This window comes from Tachypleus tridentatus, chromosome 10 (assembly GCF_004210375.1).
Source record: "Tachypleus tridentatus isolate NWPU-2018 chromosome 10, ASM421037v1, whole genome shotgun sequence".
NCBI classification, from domain to species: Eukaryota; Metazoa; Arthropoda; class Merostomata; order Xiphosura; family Limulidae; genus Tachypleus; species Tachypleus tridentatus.
Window position 1 is genome coordinate 84,864,015 of NC_134834.1, and position 23,623 is coordinate 84,887,637.

Sequence of the window (23,623 nt, forward strand, 5' to 3'; positions counted from 1 at the left end):
ACCTCAATACAAAGCCTCGCTTCGCTAGAGGTGGTTGTTTTGGAGGTCACAGATGAAGAACTTAGCTGTCAAAGATTTTTTTTCCATCTCTTTTTCAACAGGTGTACTTGAACAGACACCAGAGGGCTACTTTGAATTAACCTCCCTTCTTAATGTGGCATTAAGTAAAAAATAAAAAAAGGAAATAAGAAAAGAACCTGAGACGTTTTAGCGACACGAACAGAACTATGATTAGATATCGAATAAATTACTTTTCAGCGCGTGTTTGACGAATACTCTTTGGTATTATGGATATATTCAGATCCATGAGATGGAAACTTTCCACTATTGGTGAACAATAAGATCACAGAAGTGGCGATTAACAGCGCATTTATGGAACATTTCGGAATATGTGCATTCCATCTTCAACAGATTCCTACTCTAAACACAAAAATATAATTAGAAATAATAATCTGAATCTTATGTACTACAACAAATATCTGTAAGGGCAGTATTAAGTAGGGGCCACTGGAAGAAACAGTTAGTGAACTTGAATATAGACTCACACTAAAAAAACTTAGTGAATTTTTTTAATACCTCGTGAAAAATATTAAAACAAACTTAGCTGAGCGAACGAATCTATGTTTATCCATTATAGTTTCCCCAACTTAAATAATAACTCAACTTCTGCTGAATTAAAATTGTTTTAATTTTATGTATATACCATGCAAAGTATGATAATTTTGTGTACCAACTATGAATGATTATCCTGTACTCCTGTGTGAATGTGGTAGTTTTGTACACAAACTATGAATGATTATCCTGTACTCCTGTGTGAATGTGGTAGTTTTGTACACAAACTATGAATGATTATCATGTTCTCCTGTGTGAAATATGGTAGTTTTGTACACTAACTATGAACGATTGTCCCGTACTCCTATGTGATATATGGTAGTTTTGCACACCAGCTATAAGAGACTACTTTTTAATTAATTATGCGTGAAATATCGTAGTTTTATACAGCAGTTATAAGATAATGCATTAATTCCATGCATGTTGGAAACTATAGATTTTGTTAGAAACACCCAGTGACCTTTATTAAACGAATCACATTGAGAGTTTGTTGTCGTTACGAAACGAACGATATACGTGTTTATTAGTTTCACCTGGGTAGACTCTGCAAGAAACGTAAAGTTTGTCCGTAATTATGTGGTAGATGTTGGTTATTGTAATCGATAGGAGAGAGACAGCAGTTATATAATGATCAGATTTTTTAAAAAAGTACACGATATCTTGAAAACAACATAGTGGATCTTATATACAGTTCATTTTCAAAACTTTGATTAATAAAGTCAGAGAGAAAACAAAGATCTTTACAGATGATGTTAAAAACCAAACTTTTTCGCCCATGCTACTTCAGGAGAATTAGCACAAGAAATAGCACACAGAGACGATTTTAGTCATACTGAGCTCTAGATAGAATTCATTAAAAGGAGCCCAATAATGATTAAAACAAAACTCAGAAGCAAATTGAAAGGCATTGCATCGAGATCCCAAGGCAATTGATCAGTTTGTCTAATAGATAAGATCGCCTGTGCTGGTATACGATTTCTAAAATTCACTAAACTACGTATGCAGCTACTATGATCCAATATATGCTTGCTCTTTCAGCCTTGGGGACTTTATAATGTGACGGTCAATTCCACTATTCGTTGGTAAAAGAGTAGCCCAAGATTTGGCGGTGGGTGGTGATGATTAGCTGCCTTCCCTCTAGTCTTACACTGCTAAATTAGGGACGGCTAGTGCAGATAGCCCTCGTGTAGCTTTGCGCGAAATTCAAAAGAAGCCAAACCAATATATTTTTACATTTATCACGTCTAAATACACTGCATTTCCCTCTAACGTTATTTCCAAAATGCCAAAATTCTGCTAATATGCACTAAAAATTTTGTTGTTTTTTCATAAATGCAAATGAACTGTATACGTAGTTTAGTGAATTCTAACGATGGGATACTAAGTGTGATGTGTCCTATAAATATACAATTTTCACTTCTGATTTCTCTTGTGTAAATAAATGTGACACTGTTTCAGTAAGCTTGTTTGTACAGCATGAAATATAACTGGTATATGAGGCACCAGAGATGAACTTTTCTTGCTCAGTCCATCACGTACAACAAATAAGCGTTTTCTTACAGCAAAGCCACATCGGGCTATCTGCTGAGCCCACCGAGAGGAATCGAACCCCTGATTTTAGCGTTGTAAATCTGGAGACATACCGCTGTACCAGCTGGGGGACACAACAAATAAGAGACAATTTACTGGAAAAACCTAGCCAGACTAAAAAAATGTTTAACAAATAGGTCGTCAAGCTGGCACAGTGAAAACTTAGAGTTATGAATGATTTGTTTTGTTTTGAATTTCGCGCAAAGACACACGAGGGCTATCTGTGCTAGCCGTCCTTAATTTAGCAGTGTAAGACTAGAGGTAAGGTAGCTAGCTAGTCATCACCACCCACAGCCAACTCTTGGGCTACTCTTTTACTAACAAATAGTGGGATTGACCGTCACATTATAACGGCTGAAAGGGCAAGCATGTTTGGTGTGATGGGGATTCGAACCCTCGACCCTCAGATTACGAGTCGAGTGCCATAGTCACCTAGCCATGCCGGGCCCTAAGACCTTGCCTGGATAAACGTTATTCTGTTTTTTGTGCTTTTCTTTTGTAGTAGAAACCTATAACTTCTTGAAATTATGCTCAGCCTTATTATAGTGTAATATCATACCTTATCAATAAGTCTAAGTGTTTATAACACTTAAATTTATAGTAACATTCCCTTGACGATAGCTGTTGAGTAGCTTTAAGATAAAACCAACAAATAAACATATCTTAGATATTGTCAAGAAAAAGTTTTAACCTAAGAACGTCTAATATAAAGAATTTATGTAAACGGTACTTTAATTAATGACCTATCCATTGAATGCTGTTATTATTGTACTAAGTAGATTAAAACGTATGGTATCGCAAGTCAAGTTATGGTAATACTGTGTAAAAAACTCATCTTGGAGTGACATATTAGGCATGAGATGAGAGTTTGCGGGTCAGAAAGGTTTTATTCATTATTCTTTGAAATAGCCGGTGTTTAGTAAAAACAACAGAAGATATTCTAGAAGTGCATCAGAAAATAAACTTAATTGCATGTAAAGATTAATAGAGATGATCATAACGTTCATGACGATGTCAAATCGAATGAAATGAAATTAGTGTTACAAAAAATAACTAGACCGCAACCATGCAGTGATTCGTTTAAATCCTGCACAAAAATACATTTTGGCGCTCAACTACGTGTTCCTGAAGATGAATAACAAAGATTTAACAACAACGATCAGTCTGATCCATTTTGTGTTATCCTGTATGACGACAGTCCGTCATTGCATAAGAAGTGACTTTTTAGCAAAAAAGTGTTAGCTCTTATTCAGTCATGTGGTTAGATAAACGAAACAACAAATGCTATCCTCTTCTTGTCTGTCTCCCACGAATTGTATAGACAGATGCGGAGTTATGGGTCTGTGGTTCCTATACTGTAAAACATGTCGGTTCCATTTGAGACTGTAGGTCAGTTTGTAATAGAAATATTTTTATGTGTGTAAAACAAAAAAAGATTGTTGTTCAAAATTATTTATGGTTATACACTTGTGTCCGTAGAATAATTTTTAGTATGTCTCACACGTTGTAGGGAGACGAAGCCATGATGATAAATCACTAGTATCCCTCGGATCCCTGGTATTAATCAACAGGATCCATTGACAACAGAATACAACAAATAACGTAGACGAAATACTAATATACGCTCTTTTAAAATATGGGACAGTAAAAAATAACATTATTAAAGGTGTTAACATACTTATTGTGATATAGCACCGCATTCTGTTTCTTATTAACAGTCATGCTTCCTCAACTTTGGCTTCGTATACTATAAGTATTTCCATATAACAATGGTAAAGCCCGTTTGAAAATTATAATGATTGCATGGTTACACGCTAGAACTGTTTTTAACAACACCCAAAATACAGGCCCTCCTTCCAGTTATGGCGTCCTGTTACAGCACGTCTGTTAGTGCGCAGTCCATGTAGCATGATGTTATCCCTAATTTCGACTACAGGGAGACAACCTACTACTAGTTTTTATATGTATTATAAGTTATTAATCACGCAACCGAATTATTATTATTTTACTTAATAGAAGGGATCTCACTTTTAATGTAAACTGGACATTCGGACTTCTAATTGCTGCTGGACATTAGTAACAAGGCAAACAAAGATATTCTCAGTTTAGTTTGCTTGTTTTGTTTGTTTCTGAATTTCGCACAAAGCTACTCGAGGGCTATCTGTGCTAGCCGTCCCTAATTTAGCAATGTAAAACTAGAGGGAAGGCAGCTAGTCATTACCTCCCACCGCCAACTCTTGGGCTACTCTTTTACCAATGAATAGTGGGATTGACCGTCTCATTATAACGCTCCCACGGCTGAAAAGGCGAGCATGTTTGAGGTGACAGGGATTCGAACCCGCGACCCTCAGATTACTAGTCGAGCACCTTAATCACCTGGCCATGCCGGGCCCAGAAGGTATAAAAGCCGAAGTAAGCCGAGCACTTGTTATCTCTTTATATTATGTTATATGTTATATAGTTTTTGAAAACACTGAAGTTATGTGATTTGCTTAACAGTAATCGAGCCTAATTACTTACTACCGTTAATTATCTCTTACACAAAGCTGGATGTAAAGAAGATTTTTTTTTATTCATTTATATATTGTATCGTCGAACAGTCACATTCGTACGTTCATAAACTTAATAATGCTGTAACAGTTATCGTTTTAGTTAATGATTCTAGACTATTAACATGTTTATGAAGAAGTTAGAATATTATAGCTGGTTCACTAAATCACGATCTTTGTTCTTGAAGCGTCCCTGGTAGTATTTTTATGGTAATTTAATGGAAAACATAGTAAAATGGAAAATATCCAACAAATATCCCGCCAAACTGGTACACTTAAAATTAAACCACTTTTCCAGTACTTGATTGGAGAAACAAGCTATGAGTTTTAAAGCCCACGTGAGATGTGAAATTTATGACAGAAAAAAACAAAAAACTTGTATTATTTTAAAAACAATAGCAAGTCAGAAGAAAATACTAAAACGTGCACAATTATATATATTGATATATTAGGGAAAGCTAAAACTATAATAGGTAATTTAACTTGCAACCATGACATATTCAAACTATTTCATAACATTCATGTTTGAGCTATAAAACTACCGATGAAAGGAGTTCAAATAATAATAAAAAAAAAAAGGTATATGTCTACTGTTATAGTTTCTGGCCTTTGGTGCAGTTTACAGACACGTGATTCTTGTGTATCTGCCAAACACTATACACGTTACACTACTAGGTACACCAGCAATAATGAAAGTATTATACACGTGCTTATAAACGTTGCACCTGTTGGGCTGGCTGACGTAATATAAAATGTGGTTTCGGCATTAAATAACAAGTTAAACAAACCCTTCAGACACAATCAACCAGCATAAATGCAAATATATTTATTCACACAGTTATTTAATCGCATATTTAAATTTCCAGTAATTTTATCAGAGTACTGTAACATCAGCTACGGATTTTAAAATAGATTGTTCTTTCTGTTTACTTTACTTTATTCCGTATTTCATAATGTTTTATTCTCTTCTGTTCTCCGATTTTTGTATTCCCAAAGATACTTCTACTTCAGAAATAATAAATAAAGCAAAAAAGATAGAATTCAATTATTTATTTCTATACCAATCTCACTGTCTCTTTGTATTATCTGCACGACAAATTTCTACACTAGGCAGGGCCCCGGCATGGCCAGGTGGTTAAGGAACTCGACTCGTAATCCGAGGGACGCGTTATAATGTGACGGTCAATCCCACTATTCGTTGATAAGAGAGTAGTCCAGGAGTTGGCGGTGGGTGGTGATGACTAGCTGCCTTCCCTCTTGTTTTACACTGCTAAATTAGGGACGGCTAGCGTAGATAGCCCTCGTGTAGCTTTGCGTGAAATTCAAAAGAAACAAAACCAAACCACAAAGGAAACTATTGCCCCCCTCCCCCCAGCTGGTAGAGCGGCACTTCTGTGGACTTATACCACGAGAAACTGGGTTTTGATACACGTTAAGCACGAAGTTATTCTTAATTACAAACAATTTATTTTATCATTCACCCACTCATTTAAGCCTTGTTTAACACATTTATAAATTATTTTTTCAGTCTCCTTATATAATCACATTCATTTATTTTGATTTTTTTTTTGTAATTTGTGGCGTGCTAATAATAATTCTCCAAAAATTGATAGAAATGTTTATCTCCCGTAATCAAGGTTTTATGCGCTGTACGATCGAACCTAAGTACGCCCTCTACAATCAGAACCACACACAGTTACCCCACAAACTAATCATCCGTAAATATTTTTGACAACTTAACCTAACTGATTCCTCATTCTCTCATCTTACAAGCAAGGACCATCCTCTGGCCTAATCTCAGAGTGTGGGAAGGCCCTTCGTTCGGCGCCAATTTTTTTTTTTAATTCTCTGTGGCAATTCCGTGTTTTTTTTTTCTATTGTTGTTGTATTTTTAATCAGGAATAATTTCTAAACTCCTTGCACGTCAAGAAAGTATTACATAAATTGAAAGGTAACCTTGTAGCTGTTGCTAATAGCACTTATTTCGTGTATCTTTACTGCCTAAAGCGCCTGGTAAATTTAGATAAAAACATTTATTCAGCTCCTTTTCTTCATTGATTGTCCTTATGGAACTTTAATTAAAGTGTACGTGACAGTTTATTTAAAAATCTATGAAAAAATGACACATATTCGGCACTCTTTTAGAGATTTTAATCCAGAAATTTGAGGCCAGTTTCTACGCTCATAACAATAATAAAGTGAACCACAATAGTTTTGAAATAGCAGATGTTGTTTTTATTAAATACCACTCAGTGGCCTAGCGCTAATTCAGAAGGTTTATAACGCTATCAATCGGTTTTTCTATTTCCGCAGTGGGCAGTATATAGATATAGATAGTTCATTGTGTAGCTTTGACTTTAAAAACAAGCAAAAAATAAAATGACGTATTATTAAATGTGTTGCTAACTGCATTTTGATTGCTATAAAACAATTCTGTTGCAAACAACAATGTTATATATAAACTATTGATTGCGTGTACAATTCTTTGAACAATAACTCTAAAATCGCAACTATAATCCTCAGCAAAATAAGCATAAATAAAACGATATTCGTTATGGACGGACTGACTGAAAAAACTCTGCAAAGATTATTTTATATGAACAAGGTCATTCTGTTTATTATATTCATTTTTTTTTTGTTATCAAGCACAAAGCTACACAATGGGCTACCTGTGTTCTGCCCACCACTGGTACCGAAACTCGGTTTTGAGGGTTGTAAGTCCCACAGATATACCGCTGTGCCACTGAGGATATTATTTTCATATCAGCAACGCAATATTTACATTAAAAATATCGTTCTTATTGAGAGAAGATTCCATTTTTCACTGTCTCTAACCCCACACAGTGAGTCAGTGGTAAATATACAGGTTTACGACGCTAAAATTCGGGTTTCGATTCTAGTGGTAAGTAGAGCACAGTTAGCCCATTGTATAGCTTTGCGCTTAGCAAAATGTTGATTTCGTTCGGTGTTTACCTCTAAAATACGATATTTTCATGAAAAATATAAAGGTTGTAATTTTTGTATGATTCTTGGCAAAGCTTTCAGTGTTCGTCTTGATTTATATTATTCAATGATTTTATTATTAACATTAGCGCGGATAATCCCCGAGTAGCTTTGCGCGAAATTCAAAACAAACAAACAAATTATTAATATCGCTAAATGTATATAAGTATAATTTTTTTAATTTTTAATCTAGAGAGAATATTTTATGAAATGTATTAACTTGTAAAAAAACAACATGAAACTCTTATGATTTCACATGCGTAAAATTTATAAGATAACTTCGTCTCAATAGTGTGCTCAAGTTTTGGGAGAAAGACTATACTTACTACACGAGGAGAGCTTGATCAGCCAGCCTAGCAACAAGTGAATAACAACAGTGTGCTCAATTACCACTTGCGAGCTCAGCCACGAGCTAACTCTCCAGTTTCTCGTTGGGCGGGGAGTGCAACCCAAAATAGCACCAGAATGCTGGTGTTTCCCTTTGGTAGGTGTTCAGTTTCCAACAGTATAACTAGTCCTGCTCGTTTTTTTTGATTTGTGTATAATATTAATAACTGAAGTCAAAATATATTTATAAGCCAATCACCAATTCTCACAATACGTTATATTTAGGGTAAAAACAAATTTATAATGATGTGATGGATATAAAGTGTTATTTCTCGAGCGTGACAAACAAACAAATAAATCAGGAACCAGTTATCAAAGGCGTTCTCATATGTACATTCGTTATGTATAAACAAAGAAGCGGTGCTTTATTATTATACGCTCTGAACTGCTGAACATCCCCTGGATTTCCAACCTGCCTACAACTCAGCATCCTTTACCGTTATGAGACGGAAGAACTCGACAAAATATCACAATCTGATAAAACTCGTCCACAAAGGAACATAATAGTATGACCTCTCAGTATCCCGTCCAGAGTCAATAAGAACTTTTTTTTTTTAAATACAGAGCGTTTTCCAAAGTTCCTGTATTATATATTTCTATATGTATTATTATTTGCAGTACATAGATTACAGTATAACATGAAACCAACTGAAAAATATTTTATCATCCGAAACCTCGCTAGTGACGTCACATAATTCACTGAATTCATTCAGTCATAGACGTAAAATGACGCCAACTTTAATTTCTGTGATCTAAAGAAATGTTGATTTTTGTGCGACACACGTTAGGACTTTATTTCGAGCGAATGAAATGAAAGATGCTCTTTGAATAAAAAAAATGTAACCGACTTAATTATGAAACATTTTTTTCTATGTTGCTAATTACAAATAAAGCTTTTTTTTTCTCAATATTCACCTTTGTGCAGTAACATTACATAAACGAAATAAATCGTTATACAAAGATATATATTGTTATGGTGACTGCTAGTGTTGTGGTAAAACTACTTTCACGAAACTTATCGAAAGCGAATAATTTCGTTTTTTATTCGAAAAGAAAATTGGCAAAACGCACATATATAAGTAGACATCTCGTTAAAATCTGGCTTATAAAACAGTAAAACAATAAGTAACGGATTCCCCGTTCGGAAGCCATGTTGTTGACGTCACTAAGATATAGTAAAAGAAAGACCAAGTCGGTGAGAAATTTAAAAAAACAACAATAACAAAAAATGTGAATTTCGTTTTAAATTTATACATTATCTTAATAAAAATTTCTAGAAACTATTTTAATATTCCCAGATGATCCACCTACGACTTCATCTTACCAGTCATTATGTGGGCCAGACTTAGCAGGTCAGCAACCTCTCCTTTCCTAAGTGTATCTTTTATGTTCTAAACGTAAGTCTAAGTCGTCATCGCCCTCTTTACTCGACTTCGCTCAACAACAAGTCTCTAACTTGTGGCAGTTTTTAGGTCAGGATCCAGTTGTAGTATATCCATAGATGCGTATATTATAATGACAATGACCTACATCACATTTTTGCCTCATTGCCTTTGCTAGACTGCTTGACAGCCGTTTTTAGAAATAAAATGTATAGATAACATTATTATTGATGAATACTTGGAATACTTTACCTTTATTTCTATCTAAGAGAAACGAGTATAAGATTCTACTACATTAAAGTACATCTTATTTTACTTTTATTGCACATTTTAGAGTTTTATTCACATTTAAACGCACATCTCTGCTCCCTTCTGTGTAAAAAGTAACTGAAATTACTGTAGAGTGTGTGTTTTTCTTATTGCAAAGCCACAGCGGGCTATCTGCTGAGCTCACTAAGGGGAATCGAATCCCTGATCTTAGCGTTGTAAATCCGTAGACTTACCGCTGTAGTAGCGGGGGGCTAAATTATTGTAATTTTATATTGAATACAGAAAATGCATATGAGTTTGGTATTTCGTTAAGACAGAGATTAGATTATGTTCTCATTCGGTGTTTGTAGAATATTTTTTTAGGCCTAAAACGTTGTATCATGTACACTTTAATTGTAAACTAGGTTAAAGATAATATTAAACTGATGACCAGTCATACTGTTCAATAAATTGCTTGTTTTGAATTATTCTGTGTTATGAAGAGAAAAAAGTTCAACGTTCATGTACGTTGTAAAATCGCATATTTAATGTGCTGTATATAGCGAGCGCGTTTGGTTTGAATTTTGCGCAAAGCTTCACGAGGACTATCTACGCTAGCCATCCCTATATTAGCAGTATAAGACCAGAGGAAAGGCAACTAGTCATCACCGTCAACTCTTGGGCTACTCTTTTACTAACGAATAGTGGGATTGACCGTTACATTATAACGCCCCCACGGCTGAAAGGGCGAGCTTGTTTGGTGTGACGGGGAGTCGAACCCGCGGCTCTCGAATTACGAGTCGAGTGCCTTAACAACCTGGCCATATACCGCGTGATTAGGAACGCGCAAACAGTTCACTTGCACGAAAAAAATATAAAACGTTTGCTAAAGTATTAGCATAATTTGCAGTGTTTATTAAATCAATACCCGAATTACTGTTTCATTAGTCGCGTTATGTTCTGCCGTTCACTAAGCCTTTTCTATATATTTTTAAGATGATAATTTTACTGGTTACAAATTTTTGAGGATGGATCATTTACATAAATAAGTATCCACAAATATGAATCTTTCAATAGTAATTATTAGTGTTTTACATTCGATATAGATTACTGTTCATGGCACTCTTTTAAAGAAAAAAAATCAAAGAAGGCTGAAAGTTGATATGTGAATTTCAATTTTTAAAAACGAAACAGGACACATTTTAAAATAATTCAAATTTATATTTAATTTTTGGTCAGTATCTGAATACAGAAACTGATATTTTACACACATACACACACACAAAATAATATAAATAATTTTATATTGGTCCGCGTAACCAGTTATGGAAGATTTGAACTTTTTAAAAAAGACTTAAGGCACTTCATAACGCACCATTTTTTTTAAATTAATGCATTCATTAACGCTTTTGTGACCTCAAACACAGAATTGTCCAAATCGAACAAGACGTCAAAACTATCCCAATCACGAAAAAATGAAAATGTGTAAACCAAGTCTTCCACAAGACAGTTTTTAAGACTAATTATTAACCCCTTGATGGCATTATAATTAATTACGCTATCATTCACCAACTTAAATATGGGAATCAAACATCTTTCATATGCTTATTTAGGACATTTCTTTAAAATAAATAAGTTACTTAAATACATGGTATAAAAGTTTCAGACATAGCGTGTTTTGCCTCTTTCGTCAACATACAAAACTCACTTTTAAAATGAAACTACGTCTAAGTTTTGCTTCACATATAGATACGACTTTAGTCATCTACTATAAAGTAAAATACCTAATAAGCTAGGTATAATACGGAATACGCAAGCTCTTAAAATCATAAGTCATTTTGTTACGTACAATCAAAGTAATCATTTATCGAATCTCAGCTCTTTTCAAATACCTCATATTTTTAGCAATAAAATGACCTAGTTTACAATGTAATTAAAATAAATACACATCTAATAAGTAAGGCATCGCGAGATATGCATAAACATGGACCTAAATTAAACTCATTAACATGAATATTCATGAAATAAAACTGAATCCTCACATATTGTAATATTTGCATAACAACCTTAAAGCTTTTAGGCTTAACTGAGAACTAAACTTGCGTTGGTCCTAGAATTGAACGTTTCATGCGAAACCTCTAATATACAAAGTATCTTTTTTAGTCGAAGCTGGCCAAACTGCTGAAGATTGGAAGGCGAAAAAGACCACGACTGACATCCAAAGGTGAACTGCATGTAGCTGTCGCTGGACTACTAGCCAGACTCATCCCGTCAAGCTCTGACGTGATAGAATCCACTGGCGATGATGGGGCTGGAGGATCACGGCCGAAAGAATCCATTATTTCGCAATTTAGACTTTTCCCTGCGAACATGGCAGGTGTCAAACTTTGCTGAGACCCTCCAAAAATCGACGAATGATCTTGTTGTTGCGGAGGTGACATGTGTGACGTAAAATCTTGAGAAAATGAAAATGCCGTGTTCGACGGGGCATGGGTTTGTGAAGTTGGCGAATAGTTCCCAAAGGCATCGTCGTTAAAAAAGCTTTTCACAGAAGTTGGACTTCCGCTCATACTGGACGGTGGGGAGAGTTCTCCGGCCGAATCTAGGCTAAAGCTGCCGAGGGACAAGGCTTTAGGTCTTGAAATAACGGGCAGGTCAGCAGACGAGCATTCATTGTGGCCAAAGTTGTGCATACCTAGTTGAAAATTAGACAGTAGATTCTTTCTTGTCTCTTCACTGTAATGTATGAAGTGGCATCTGGAACCATATGGACACAACCCGGTCGTGTGGAATGTACGACACAACTCCGTTTTGTACTTAGGATGTCGGGCTAGGGTGCGAAGCTCGTGCATTCCATGGGCAAACTGACATTTGTCTCCATACTTGCAAGTTCCATTTTCTTCAAATGGACGACATAGTTCGGTCTTATAGCGGGTTGAATTGGTCTGGTTAGGCTTGGCTTGGACGCTGTTTCTATCGACGGGGTCACTAATTGTTCGGTCAAGCTTACGGAGCTCTCGCCCACCGCTGGTTAAATTGAAAATATTGTTGGAAGCACACATATTCGGCAAAGAATTAGTACATACTGGCAATCCGGGGGAATCTGGTTTCTGATGCATACCGACTGACGTGGGTGAGGGTGGACTAATGTTTATAGTTGTTAAAGGATTAGCAGAATTTCTTCTGAAACTTTGAAAGTTGATGACTGGCGGACTGACTGGTCTCCTGTCCAGCGGGAAGACTGATTTGTGCGTGTTTATGTTGTTAGGTTTCTGGAAATAATTTTTTTTAAAAAAAGTATTTGATGAACGAAAGAAAAAATAAATAAATAAAACTACAAAAGTCGTAATGTTGTTACCAAGTATTTAATATGCTAGGCAATATACCACTAGTACTTCTAGTATTTAAATATATTTCGTGCTTATTGTGTTCTTTACTCGATTAGAATAGCTCACAAAAAGAGTTCTTTACAAGATGTTTACCGACATAAACGTGCTACAAATAAAAGCTACTAGAAATTATGTCTTACCTTGTATAAAACATCATTGCAGTCAAAGAGCGTCGTTACCATAACTGCGGGCATATCGTCGTCGTTCAAGAACCATTCGAACACTTACACCTCCAGTATGTCTTTTCTACCACCAGTTGCGAAGCTTTTCTATCTATTCACTGAGTATCAAGGATACCAACGTCAAACGTAGGCGGAACGTTTGTTTGATTTGTCCAATGGTTGAGGCCATTTTTATGACGTTGGTTAACGTAAGCTCAACAACTTGCATGTGTGTTTGAATTAAAGATTTATCATTGGCCAATGAGGTTGACTTATTTAAGTGAAGGTATTAGGAGTTCTGAGTAGGCGTTAGGGGTTAATACCAATAGTAGAAAACGCTACAAAGTTTGCGTGTAAACATCACGTGTACCTCAAGGTTTGTTTAACTTCATAATACTGTTTCTTCAACATTCTTCCCACCCTTTTCAATCATATAAATCACATCATTAGTTACTGGCGAAGTAGACTTTGCTATTAATCGAAAGGCCCAATCAACTGTGGCTCACAACAAAGTTTATAGTTGAAGTGTGATTATAAATTTCGTAACACGAGATTTCAGGTTGTAAACCAGCCAGTTCGACGAGCTCTGTTATTCATCCAAAGGATTCGTAAACACCTAAGTTAACAGAATCTGGAGTTGTAATGCCTTCATACATTCTGCTAATTGCAAAAATATGATGCAGCGAGTTAAATTATTATCAACTTGTTTGTAGTATAATAATTAAAAACTTTCCACTAAATGTCACGCTCTATCGGCTTAAAGTGTTCTACAGTTTTAAAATTTCGTTATATTTTCACTCCGTTCCACCAACGATGCTCGCCCTTTCAGCCGTAGGGGCGTTATTATGTCATGGTCAATCCCACTACTCATTTGTAGAAGAGTAGCCTGAGAGTTGGCGGTGGGTGGTGATGACTAGTTGCCTTCCCTTTAATCTTGTCCTGATAAATTAGGGACTGATAGCTCTCGTGTAGCTTTAAGCGAAATTAAAAAAACAAACAAATTATCTTTTCACTCAGTCTCAAGCTAGCACATACTAACTGCTTTCTGACTAAATCAATTCGATAATATGATTTTTATCTGCCTTTTTCATTAATACAATGAAGGTGTGTCTATGGGATATATTCTCAATTGGTGGTTCTCGTGTAGGTTTTGTTTTTGAATTTCGCACAAAGGTACACGAAAGCTATCTGCGTTAGCCGTCCCTAATTTAGCAGTGTAAGACTAGAGGGAAAGCCACCGCCAACTCTTGAGCTACTCTTTTACCAACTAATAGTAGATTGACTGCACATTATAACGCGCCCACGGCCGAAAGGGCGAGCATTTTTGGTGTGTCTCGTGTAGGTCCTGAAAGGAATAGGAGTTGCTCCTAATTATAACAATAATGTAAAAAAACAAATAAAGAGACTCAATAAACAAATATAAAACAGCGTATTGGAAAAATAAAGTAGATATGTTTACAGTACGGCTTCTGTGGTTGGTTCGTTCAAGGTCACTTGTCAGCGGTGGTTTTAAATGCATGATATTTTGTTGCGGACCTCTTACATAGAGGGCGGCACTTCTTTCACTGCGGCGTTTGCTATATAAAAAAAAAAACAAATGGCAAATGGTTCGCAAGCACGAGATTGCAGCATATGGTGGGTTAGTCCTTCAGCAAATTACGAGATGTTTTTACAATCACATTTTTCTATTTGTGTGCTGAAAATCTTAACCATTAAAAGAAGTTATGTTTTGTTTTAATGTTTACTTCTTCAGTATCGTAACACCAGTAATAATTGTATAGATTAACTCTGCACTCTTTAAACCGTTAAATCGATAAATATTATATTAATATATTTTAATACCTCAACATCAAAGAAAACAATTCGTTCCATTCAAAGGGACATTTACCTGAGTAAGGTTTCATCCAGAATTCGCGCTAGTGGGAGGAGCCAAGTGGGGGCGTTATAATGTGACAGTCAATCCCATTATTCGTTGGTAAAAGAGTAGCTCAAGGATTGGCAGTGGGTGGTGATGACTAGCTGCCTTCCCTCTAGTCTTATACTGCTAAATTAAGGACGGCTAGCGGAGATAGCCCTCATGTAGCTTTGCGCGAAATTAAAAACAAATAAACAAATCAAACAAACCATCCACACCCTGCAGAGAAGTTACATAGACATACAATAGACAATATGACTATATTTATATAAATTTCTTGTCTTTTACATTGTTGTGCAGAACAATGAACCTGGCGAAACAATGAAGGTTATTAAATATAAAACAATTGTAGTAACAAATCAGATTTAATTATAGATGTTGCTGTCATAATTCAACAAGTTAATCGAAAGTCGTTTTTTGGAATACATTTAGCATTTAAGATATATATTTCGTCTCACTACTCATAAGAATTTTGTCAATATAAGAAATTAGTGTGAATTCACATATGACAGTTAAAAGTGTATCAGAAGTGTTCATTGCTTTGAGTATAAGAAATTCTACCAAACTTTTTCCAGTAAACAAACTGAACCAGATCCAATCATCTACTTAATAACTGTAAGAATAAAAACAACACTCTGAATTTGAAATCTCGCTGATTTAAGAATGTTGAAGTGTTGTAACATATGGATAAGAAATTATATAATTATTATTAATGTGAGATGATTTCATAAGCACCAACTATTACGTTTACCAAAGTTCTGAAATTCACCACGTGTGTCAGAAACTGAATTCATTCAAATAATCGCTGGTTTTTGTGAGTGCCCCAATTGGTCAGCAGCAGTAAGGATTAAAACTTTCAACTGTATGATTTAAGTTATGATCTCCGAGATATGAACAGCACATGTAACTCGTTGTGAAGCTCTGTGCTTAATTAAATAAACGTATTTCGCGAAGTTCCTGATGTAGTTCTGTCGATTTTTCCTGTGTTCACAGGTACAAAACCAAAATGACCGTACATCAGAGATGCGAAATGTTTTACATCCATTTATAATTTAATAACAGGAATAAGAGGATAGTATTTTTCATAAATTTATTGATTAATTGTAGCACAATGGTGAAGTATGTAATAAAGATTAAAGCTATAACATGATATAAAGATAAATTTCATAACTTATCCGGCTTAAATAAGTTTCCTCTGTTAAATATTTAGGAATTATTTTAGATCGAAAATTAAATTGGCAATTTCATATTAATTCTTTAGTTAATAAATTAAAATATAGTTCTATGCTAATTTTTGAACTTAGTCATTGTGCTCCTTATCATATTTTGTTAAGTGTATATTATGCTCTCTTTCAATCTTTCTTACAATATTGTATTTCAATTTGGGGTGGCACATATAAGACTTTTTTTTAATTCCTATTCACAAGTTGCAAAAAAGTGTTTTCTCTCTTATTTTAACTCATAGGCTTGATACCGATTTCAGCAAATTTAACTCCCCTCTTTCATATGATAAACTTTATTTATATTTTTTAGCTTTATCTACATTGCATGTTTCTTTTAATAGGCCTTTTAAAGTCACTTCATATTTTACACGACTTCAATCTTTTTTTCCAATTAATGTACCCACACCACGTAAAACAGTTACACTTCATCAATATCTTTATTTGGCACCTCGTATTCATAATTTTATTCCTTATAGTATAAGATCTTCTATTAATCGTGTTAATCAAAAGAAATACTTAAAACAATGGATCTTAAATACTGATGATAATATTCTGGGAACTTTATATTGATTTTGTAAGTTTTGATTTTACTTTATTATGTGTTTAACCATCACAGGACGAGTTAACTCTTTGTTGATGGTTTTATATTGATATTTCATTTTTTGTGTCTAATTTATTGCTTAATAAATTTATTATATTATTATTATTATTATTAAATAAGGGTCAGGCTTAAAGATGAGTATACTTTAGAATTTTCGCATAAAACTACGCAAGAGATATCTTTTAATAGTCTATAATTTCGAACAGATAAGCTAAAGGAAAAATACTTAGTTAAAACATTCTCCACCCACTCTTGAGCTGCTCTTGTCGATTTACTAGTGGGATTTGGCCGACACTCGTACATGGCACTCGCGGTTCAAGAGCAAGGCTCAGAAAAATGCTATTCGTTTGAAGCATGATGGGAAATGTTTTGAGGTGTTTCTTGCAGTTTTATGTGTTCTATAGGTGTTGTAAATATATATGTGTTCGCTGATGGAAAATCTGAGAGTTGTAAAAGTTTTTTAGTTTTTGAATTTATTTTATCGGAATGAGTTCTGTATTTAAACAAAACTATAAAACACATTTCTCCTGGTGGATTAGAGGTTTGAGGAATTATAACACACATATCAGGTTTCGATCTCACGGTGAGTAAAGTGTAGATAGGTAAACCATTGTGTGGTTTTGCGCCTAACAACAAAGAAAGTTTCTACGTCTCTCAAACCTTAATAAGAACCTAATAATACATATTATTTTTATTCATGATTTTATAAATGTTGTTTGAATTTCGTAAGATTTTAAGAATGAAGTTTTCATAACATAAAAATCCATAAAAAACAAAAACTTGAAACCACACTCAAAACACAAAGTTTATTGAATAAAACAAGTGCGTATTATACAATTGTTATCTTGATGTAAAAAGATAATTAATATTTTGAATATTTATATATATTTACAAACCAACAGTACTGATAAAGATATTTAATATAATAGTACAAAAATAAGTTTCTCAGAATCAGTTTAAGATGTGTTTTAATATTCTGACTTGTACAGCCACTGCCATCTAGTAGTAGCTTTATAAATAAATCTTTCATTTTGCATTGTGTTGTTGTTTGCGAGTTAATTAAGAATATGAAACTGACCAATTTCACTTAGTTCAGGTAAACTTAAAATTTCGAAGAAAGTTCTATTTACTTGAAATTAATATTTGCTTTATTGAGTACGAAATCTTCTTGTTTAAGCTTGGTTAATCATTTACCTAATTTTAGGTGTTACTAGGCGGAAGAGCTTAACCTTTCTATTTTTGTTTTTCGTGAGAAAATGTAGTAGAGTGGATTCATAGCATATTCAGATATTTTGATGCTGTTTACTCTATGTTTACTGAAACACTTTTTAAAGAACGAATTTGGTTTCTTTAGTACTTACGCTAATAAATCTAATAACCCCGAACCAAACATTTTACTTGAGGGTTTAGAGAAATATGAGTTTTCAGTTATTCGTTTTTACTTCAGCAATAAAATGGAAAGAGTTTTGAGTTATTGAATCAAAATTTTCCCATGTTTTAAATCGAAAGCGTTTCTTGAATATCACTTAGTGTTGCTTGTTCAATTAAAGATGTGGTTTGAGAACATTATCAACTAGATCGTCCTAACTATTTTGGTTGATAACAAGGTATGTGTTATGCTAATTTTAGACACTTCTTCTATGAGACAGAGGATCTCACACTGGGGCTGTAGCAAAAACAGAAAACACACGATACTATTAACGTTCTCAGTATCTATAAATCCAATAAGTGGTGTGGTGTGGCTCAGTTAGGATGCGCAATGTTATGGCTGCCGTGCGCTGAGAAAGTTTGTGTGGTATATAATATATAAATGTCTCATTAGGAAGTAGATTGATAAGATATTTTAAAACGTGGTGTCGAAGTAAATGAGAAATGATTGTAACATCTAACGTTCATGCATTTCAAAGTTTTAGTTATGCTAAAAGCAATAAAGTAATTGACAAGTAGCCCATTAAGCTACGAAACAGGTCAAGTCGAAGAAAAGGGTCAAGGTTTATGTTTTGTTATTCTTTCTTAAAGTGAGCTGTTAACGTTAGTTAATATTAACTACACCAAGAAAAAGTTTATGAGGGTTATATGATTCTGTACATTTATAAATAAGAGAAAAATGCAGGTGGTATAAAACACAAAAAACGAAATTCTGTAATCTAGTCTATTCTTCATAGACTAGAAAATATATTTGTAGTCACTAAAACATTTTATGAGTTTCATGACACAACGGTCACTTTCGGTATCTGTAAGTTAGGCAACACGTATATAACTTGTTTTATTGAAAACTTATGAGACTCGGAGTAAATCGATATAAGTCATGAAATCAGTACAAGTTTCTAGCAGTATATATATATACGGTAGCATTCAGAGTTTGTTAGCCCTTGTTTGTTTACTTGTCAGATCTTCGAGAGATGTTCAAATTGAAACTTATGAGAATAACAAGTCACTTAAGCCGGTATCAAGTACGTTAGATAAAATTTCAATGTCAACTAATGCTGCAACGTCTACAGTTCAGAAGAGCGCCATCTACGTTCAATCTGTAAAAACGTCCTAACAATATATCCAAGTAAAGAACTGTCTTAACGTGACGGCCCGCCATGGCCAAGCGTGTTAAGACATGCGACTCGTAATCTGAGGGTCGCGGTTTCGCATCCCTGTCGTGCCAAACGTACTCGCTCTTTCAACCGTGGGGGCGTTAATGTTACGGTTAATCCCACTCTTCGTTGGTAAAAGAGTAGCCCAAGAGTTGGTGGTGGGTGGTGATGACTATCTGCCTTCCCTCTAGTGATACACTACTAAATTAGGGACGGTTAGCACAGATAGCCCTGGAGTAGCACTGGGGAAATTTAAAACAAACAAACACACTTAATGTGATTTCAGCATACTTTCTCGTTTCAAATGCAGAAGATATTCTGAAGGCATGATTTTGGTCAAGACTTTTTCCTATCGGATCATAAACCGATAAATATTACATATATATTATTGTATATGTATAAATATATATATTACGGTAATATATTCAATTACAAATTCTTTCACTTGTAACAATAAGAATTGCCGCTTTTCCAAGTTCAACATGAATATAACCGTATCAATTTTCCATCCAAAATGTCACTGATTTAATTCGATTATGAAATGATAGAAAAGCTAACAAACACTTGTTCTTCATTTTATATGTCACAAAGAGGTCGTTGATTTCTGGATAAGATAACCTTACCTGAATTAACTCTGAAAAAAGATAAAAGGTAAAACGCATACACCCACGTATAAATCGATAGCAAAATTACTTAAAGGTGGGGCAACCGCATGAGTCTGTGTGTGTGTATGTATGTGAACACAATACTAACAGAATGAGAATTTCACCCATGTTATGTAAAGATTTGGACGCTCACACACTCGCATATATATATCATCAGGCCAAACAACACAACATGGAGATACTGACTTTATTATATATATAATAAACATATTTTGTGAGACGCTTTTAGACCTTTCTATGTTAAAATTAAGGATATGCTTTGGCACCTACGAAGTTGTTGACTAACTTTATTTACATTTTTAAAAAACGAGAAACAAACAAAATAAACCTTATTTTTAACTTGAAACACTTCCAAGGATGCTGGAAATTTTAACAGTAAGAAGAAAACTGTAGTTTTGGAAATCTATTGAAGAATAATGCTCTAACTATATGAATTAATTTATACATTCTTTTTATTTCTATAGACCCCACATATACCCTTTTGCAAATTAATTGAAACAAGACGGAAAATTACGATTTCTTCAATTTTTTTGCATTTTATTTTTGAGAATCCAAAAATTACTCACACATTAATACATGATATGACCGCCTTTATTTTTCAGAAGATCATTAATCCGCTTTGGCATCGAGTCCACGAGTTCAATGCAATCTTTACTAATTTTTGGATCGCGGTATCACACCTCAATTATGGCCTCAATTAGCTTATCTTTCGAAGTACAGTCTTTTCCTCGAAGTCTTTCTTTACAAATCGCCCAAAGATTTTCAATAGGATTTAAGTCCGGAGAGTTTCCAGGCCAGTCCAGCACCTTTATTCGCATTTTAGTCATAACATTCTTCAAAAGTTTTGATGTGTGGCACGGAGCCAAATCTTGCTGAAAAATGCCAGATCCATCTGGAAATCTCTTTTTCAATTCTGGAACGACTCTTCTCTGCAAAACTTCGATGTACCGTGGTCCTCGTATCATACCTCCTACGATATGTAAGCCTCCGACGCCATAGTAGCTGAAAAAGCCCCAAAACATCTTCTTCAAGGGATGTTTTACGAACTAATTGATGTGAGATTTTCGATGTTTCTCACCTGGAGATCTGCGAACATGCAGACTTCTTTGACCCTGTACGAAGAAATGAGTCTTGTCACTGAATAACATCTTCTTCCATTGTTCTTGCGTCCAGTTCTTGTACTTCAGACCCCATTGATACCGTTTTTTCTTTATTGAGTTGGTAAGAAGTTGTTTTTTAACTGGTCTTCTTGCCCTTCTAACGCAATTTCGAATAACGTAATATTCCTCAAAATTTCGTCATATATTCCAAAAATAGATCGACCATACTGCAAAACACAGTTAATGACGCCGTCTGTGTGAAAAAAATGACTATTAAAGGAAATCAGCGGGTCCAGCGAGCCTACACCGGTCGCCATGTTGAAAATATTGTAAAATGACCATTTGTTTCAATTAATTTAAACAAGATGTAGCTACTGGTTGCACCATGGATACCGTATTTTCCGCCTAATAAGCCGAATTTCTGGCCCTAAATTTTGGACCTGATTTTTGGGGGTCGGCTTATTGGCCGATCACTCCTTTCGGAAATTTCTTCTTCTTAGGAAATATTTTTCTTTTGAAAATTACCATAGGCGGTAATTTTGTCCCATCAGCAAAGCACGTTAAGACTACAGTGAAACGTTGTTTCTGGAATTTCATTGGTTACCTAATTACAGTGAGTGGAGCCAATAACGAATGACATATTGATTCCATCTCTGTCTCAATACGACACGTTCTGCTTTACTACAGAACGCCAATGATCACACACAACATGCATGCTGACGTTGAAACGAGACTAAGAAATCATTTTGAAGAAACTTGTCACTTCTTAAAAATGGCTTCGGCTTATTGGGCGGTAATAAGCAAAAACCCTCATTTTCAGAGCTGAAAATTGGCCTCGGCTTATTCGGCGATTCGGCTTATTAACCGGAAAATACGGTATGTAAATTTATAAATGACGCAAGATAGCCATGTTTTCGGAACACAGTATTTACTTTAAAACAGTTCTAACTTGAACTTGAGAATGAATTTTGTAATTCAAAACAGTTTTAACTTTTTTTTTATTTATATACACAGTAAAATACAAAACGCTCTTTATTTAGTTGTAAAATATTTGTTAATTTTAGTCATATAAAACATCTAAATGCCTCCTGATAGTATTACACAGTTTGCAAATTTAAACCTGATAAAGGGTGCTTTGGTTTTAATAATGCATTTTCTATAATTAACCTGAAAATATTTCGAAAACAATATTTTTTTCTATCACGTAATGATTTTTCACAAATCAGGAAGAAAAAACTCTTATATGTTTTAAATCGAATTATTACTTCGTTTACAACAACGAACAACTTTTATTATTATGTTTGAGTTCTAGAACGATCGATAAGAATTTTATGTCGCGATTGATCTAAAAAAATCTATAACTGGTGGTTGTAAACGTTTTAAGTATAGCAAAATTTGACCCGATTTCAATGAAAATGATTCACTTATGTAAAAGTAGATACAATGTTTTGTAAAAACCTGTATGTGATGAATAATGCTGAATATCATTTTCGGATTCAGCGTACAATAACTGCAGTAGAACATGTAACAATTTCAAGACAATGAAACCATCGCAGGCCTGTGTTATACATCGAGTAAAAGAAAACAGTGACATCCTCAAAGGAGTGGCTGAGTGGAATCAAGCTACTGTCTGTCTGATCTTATACCCCCAAAGTGCTCTTTTCCTCAGTTATAAAAATTGCCAATAACTGCTAAAACACATGCTTGATTCAACATCTTATTATTTATTACAAAAAAACAACAAAAATAAATTTAAAATGAACAGAGAGACTTGTAAGTGTTTACGGTAAGAAATATTAATAATTGTGCAATAATTAAACTGTCTAGTTTTATATTTTAAAAGTGTTTATAAGACCGATTAAATAGGAACAAAAGAGGACCTGTTTCCTTCTTATGGTTTGGTTTGTTTTAAATTTCGCACAAAGCTACTCGAGGGCTATCTGTGCTAGCTGTCCCTAATTTAGAAGTGTAAGACTAGAGGGAAGGCAGCTAGTCATCACCACCCACCGTCAACTGTTGGGCTACTCTTTTACCAACGAATAGTGGGATTGATCGTCACATCATAACGTCTCACGGCTGGGAGGGCGAGCATGTTTGGCGCGACGGGGCGCGAACCCGCGACCCTCAGCATTACGAGTCGCACGTCTTAACACGCTTGGCCATGCCAGGCCTGCATCTTATGGCTTTCTTACCCCATGTGTGAGTGTAACAG

General features: G+C 34.7%; 1 protein-coding gene and 1 long non-coding RNA gene across 2 annotated transcripts in view; both read right to left on the minus strand.

The window, feature by feature from the left end:
* Window positions 1-9,014, minus strand: part of LOC143229767 (uncharacterized) — a 33,661-nt gene extending 24,647 nt beyond the window's left edge. Inside the window, exon 1 of the long non-coding RNA XR_013016063.1 lies at window positions 8,081-9,014. This is a non-coding gene — a long non-coding RNA (uncharacterized LOC143229767). The remainder of the gene's footprint in view (window positions 1-8,080) is intronic.
* A 1,958-nt stretch (window positions 9,015-10,972) lies between these two features.
* Window positions 10,973-13,560, minus strand: LOC143229764 (mRNA decay activator protein ZFP36L2-like). The gene is made up of 2 exons (XM_076462519.1): window positions 13,302-13,560; window positions 10,973-13,044 (listed from the first exon to the last, which is right to left on the minus strand). Exons 1-2 carry the CDS (start codon window positions 13,353-13,355, stop codon window positions 11,932-11,934), a joined length of 1,167 nt encoding a protein of 388 aa, XP_076318634.1. The 5' UTR covers window positions 13,356-13,560; the 3' UTR covers window positions 10,973-11,931.
* Between the last annotated feature and the right edge of the window lie 10,063 nt (window positions 13,561-23,623).

Bases quoted from the DNA above. Each gene is read 5' to 3' on its own strand.
- LOC143229764 (XM_076462519.1), bottom strand. From the start codon at position 13,355: ATGCCCGCAGTTATGGTAACGACGCTCTTTGACTGCAATGATGTTTTA. The intron at 13,045-13,301 runs GTAAGACATAAT...AATTATTTCCAG, and splicing joins GCAATGATGTTTTATACAAG to AAACCTAACAACATAAACAC.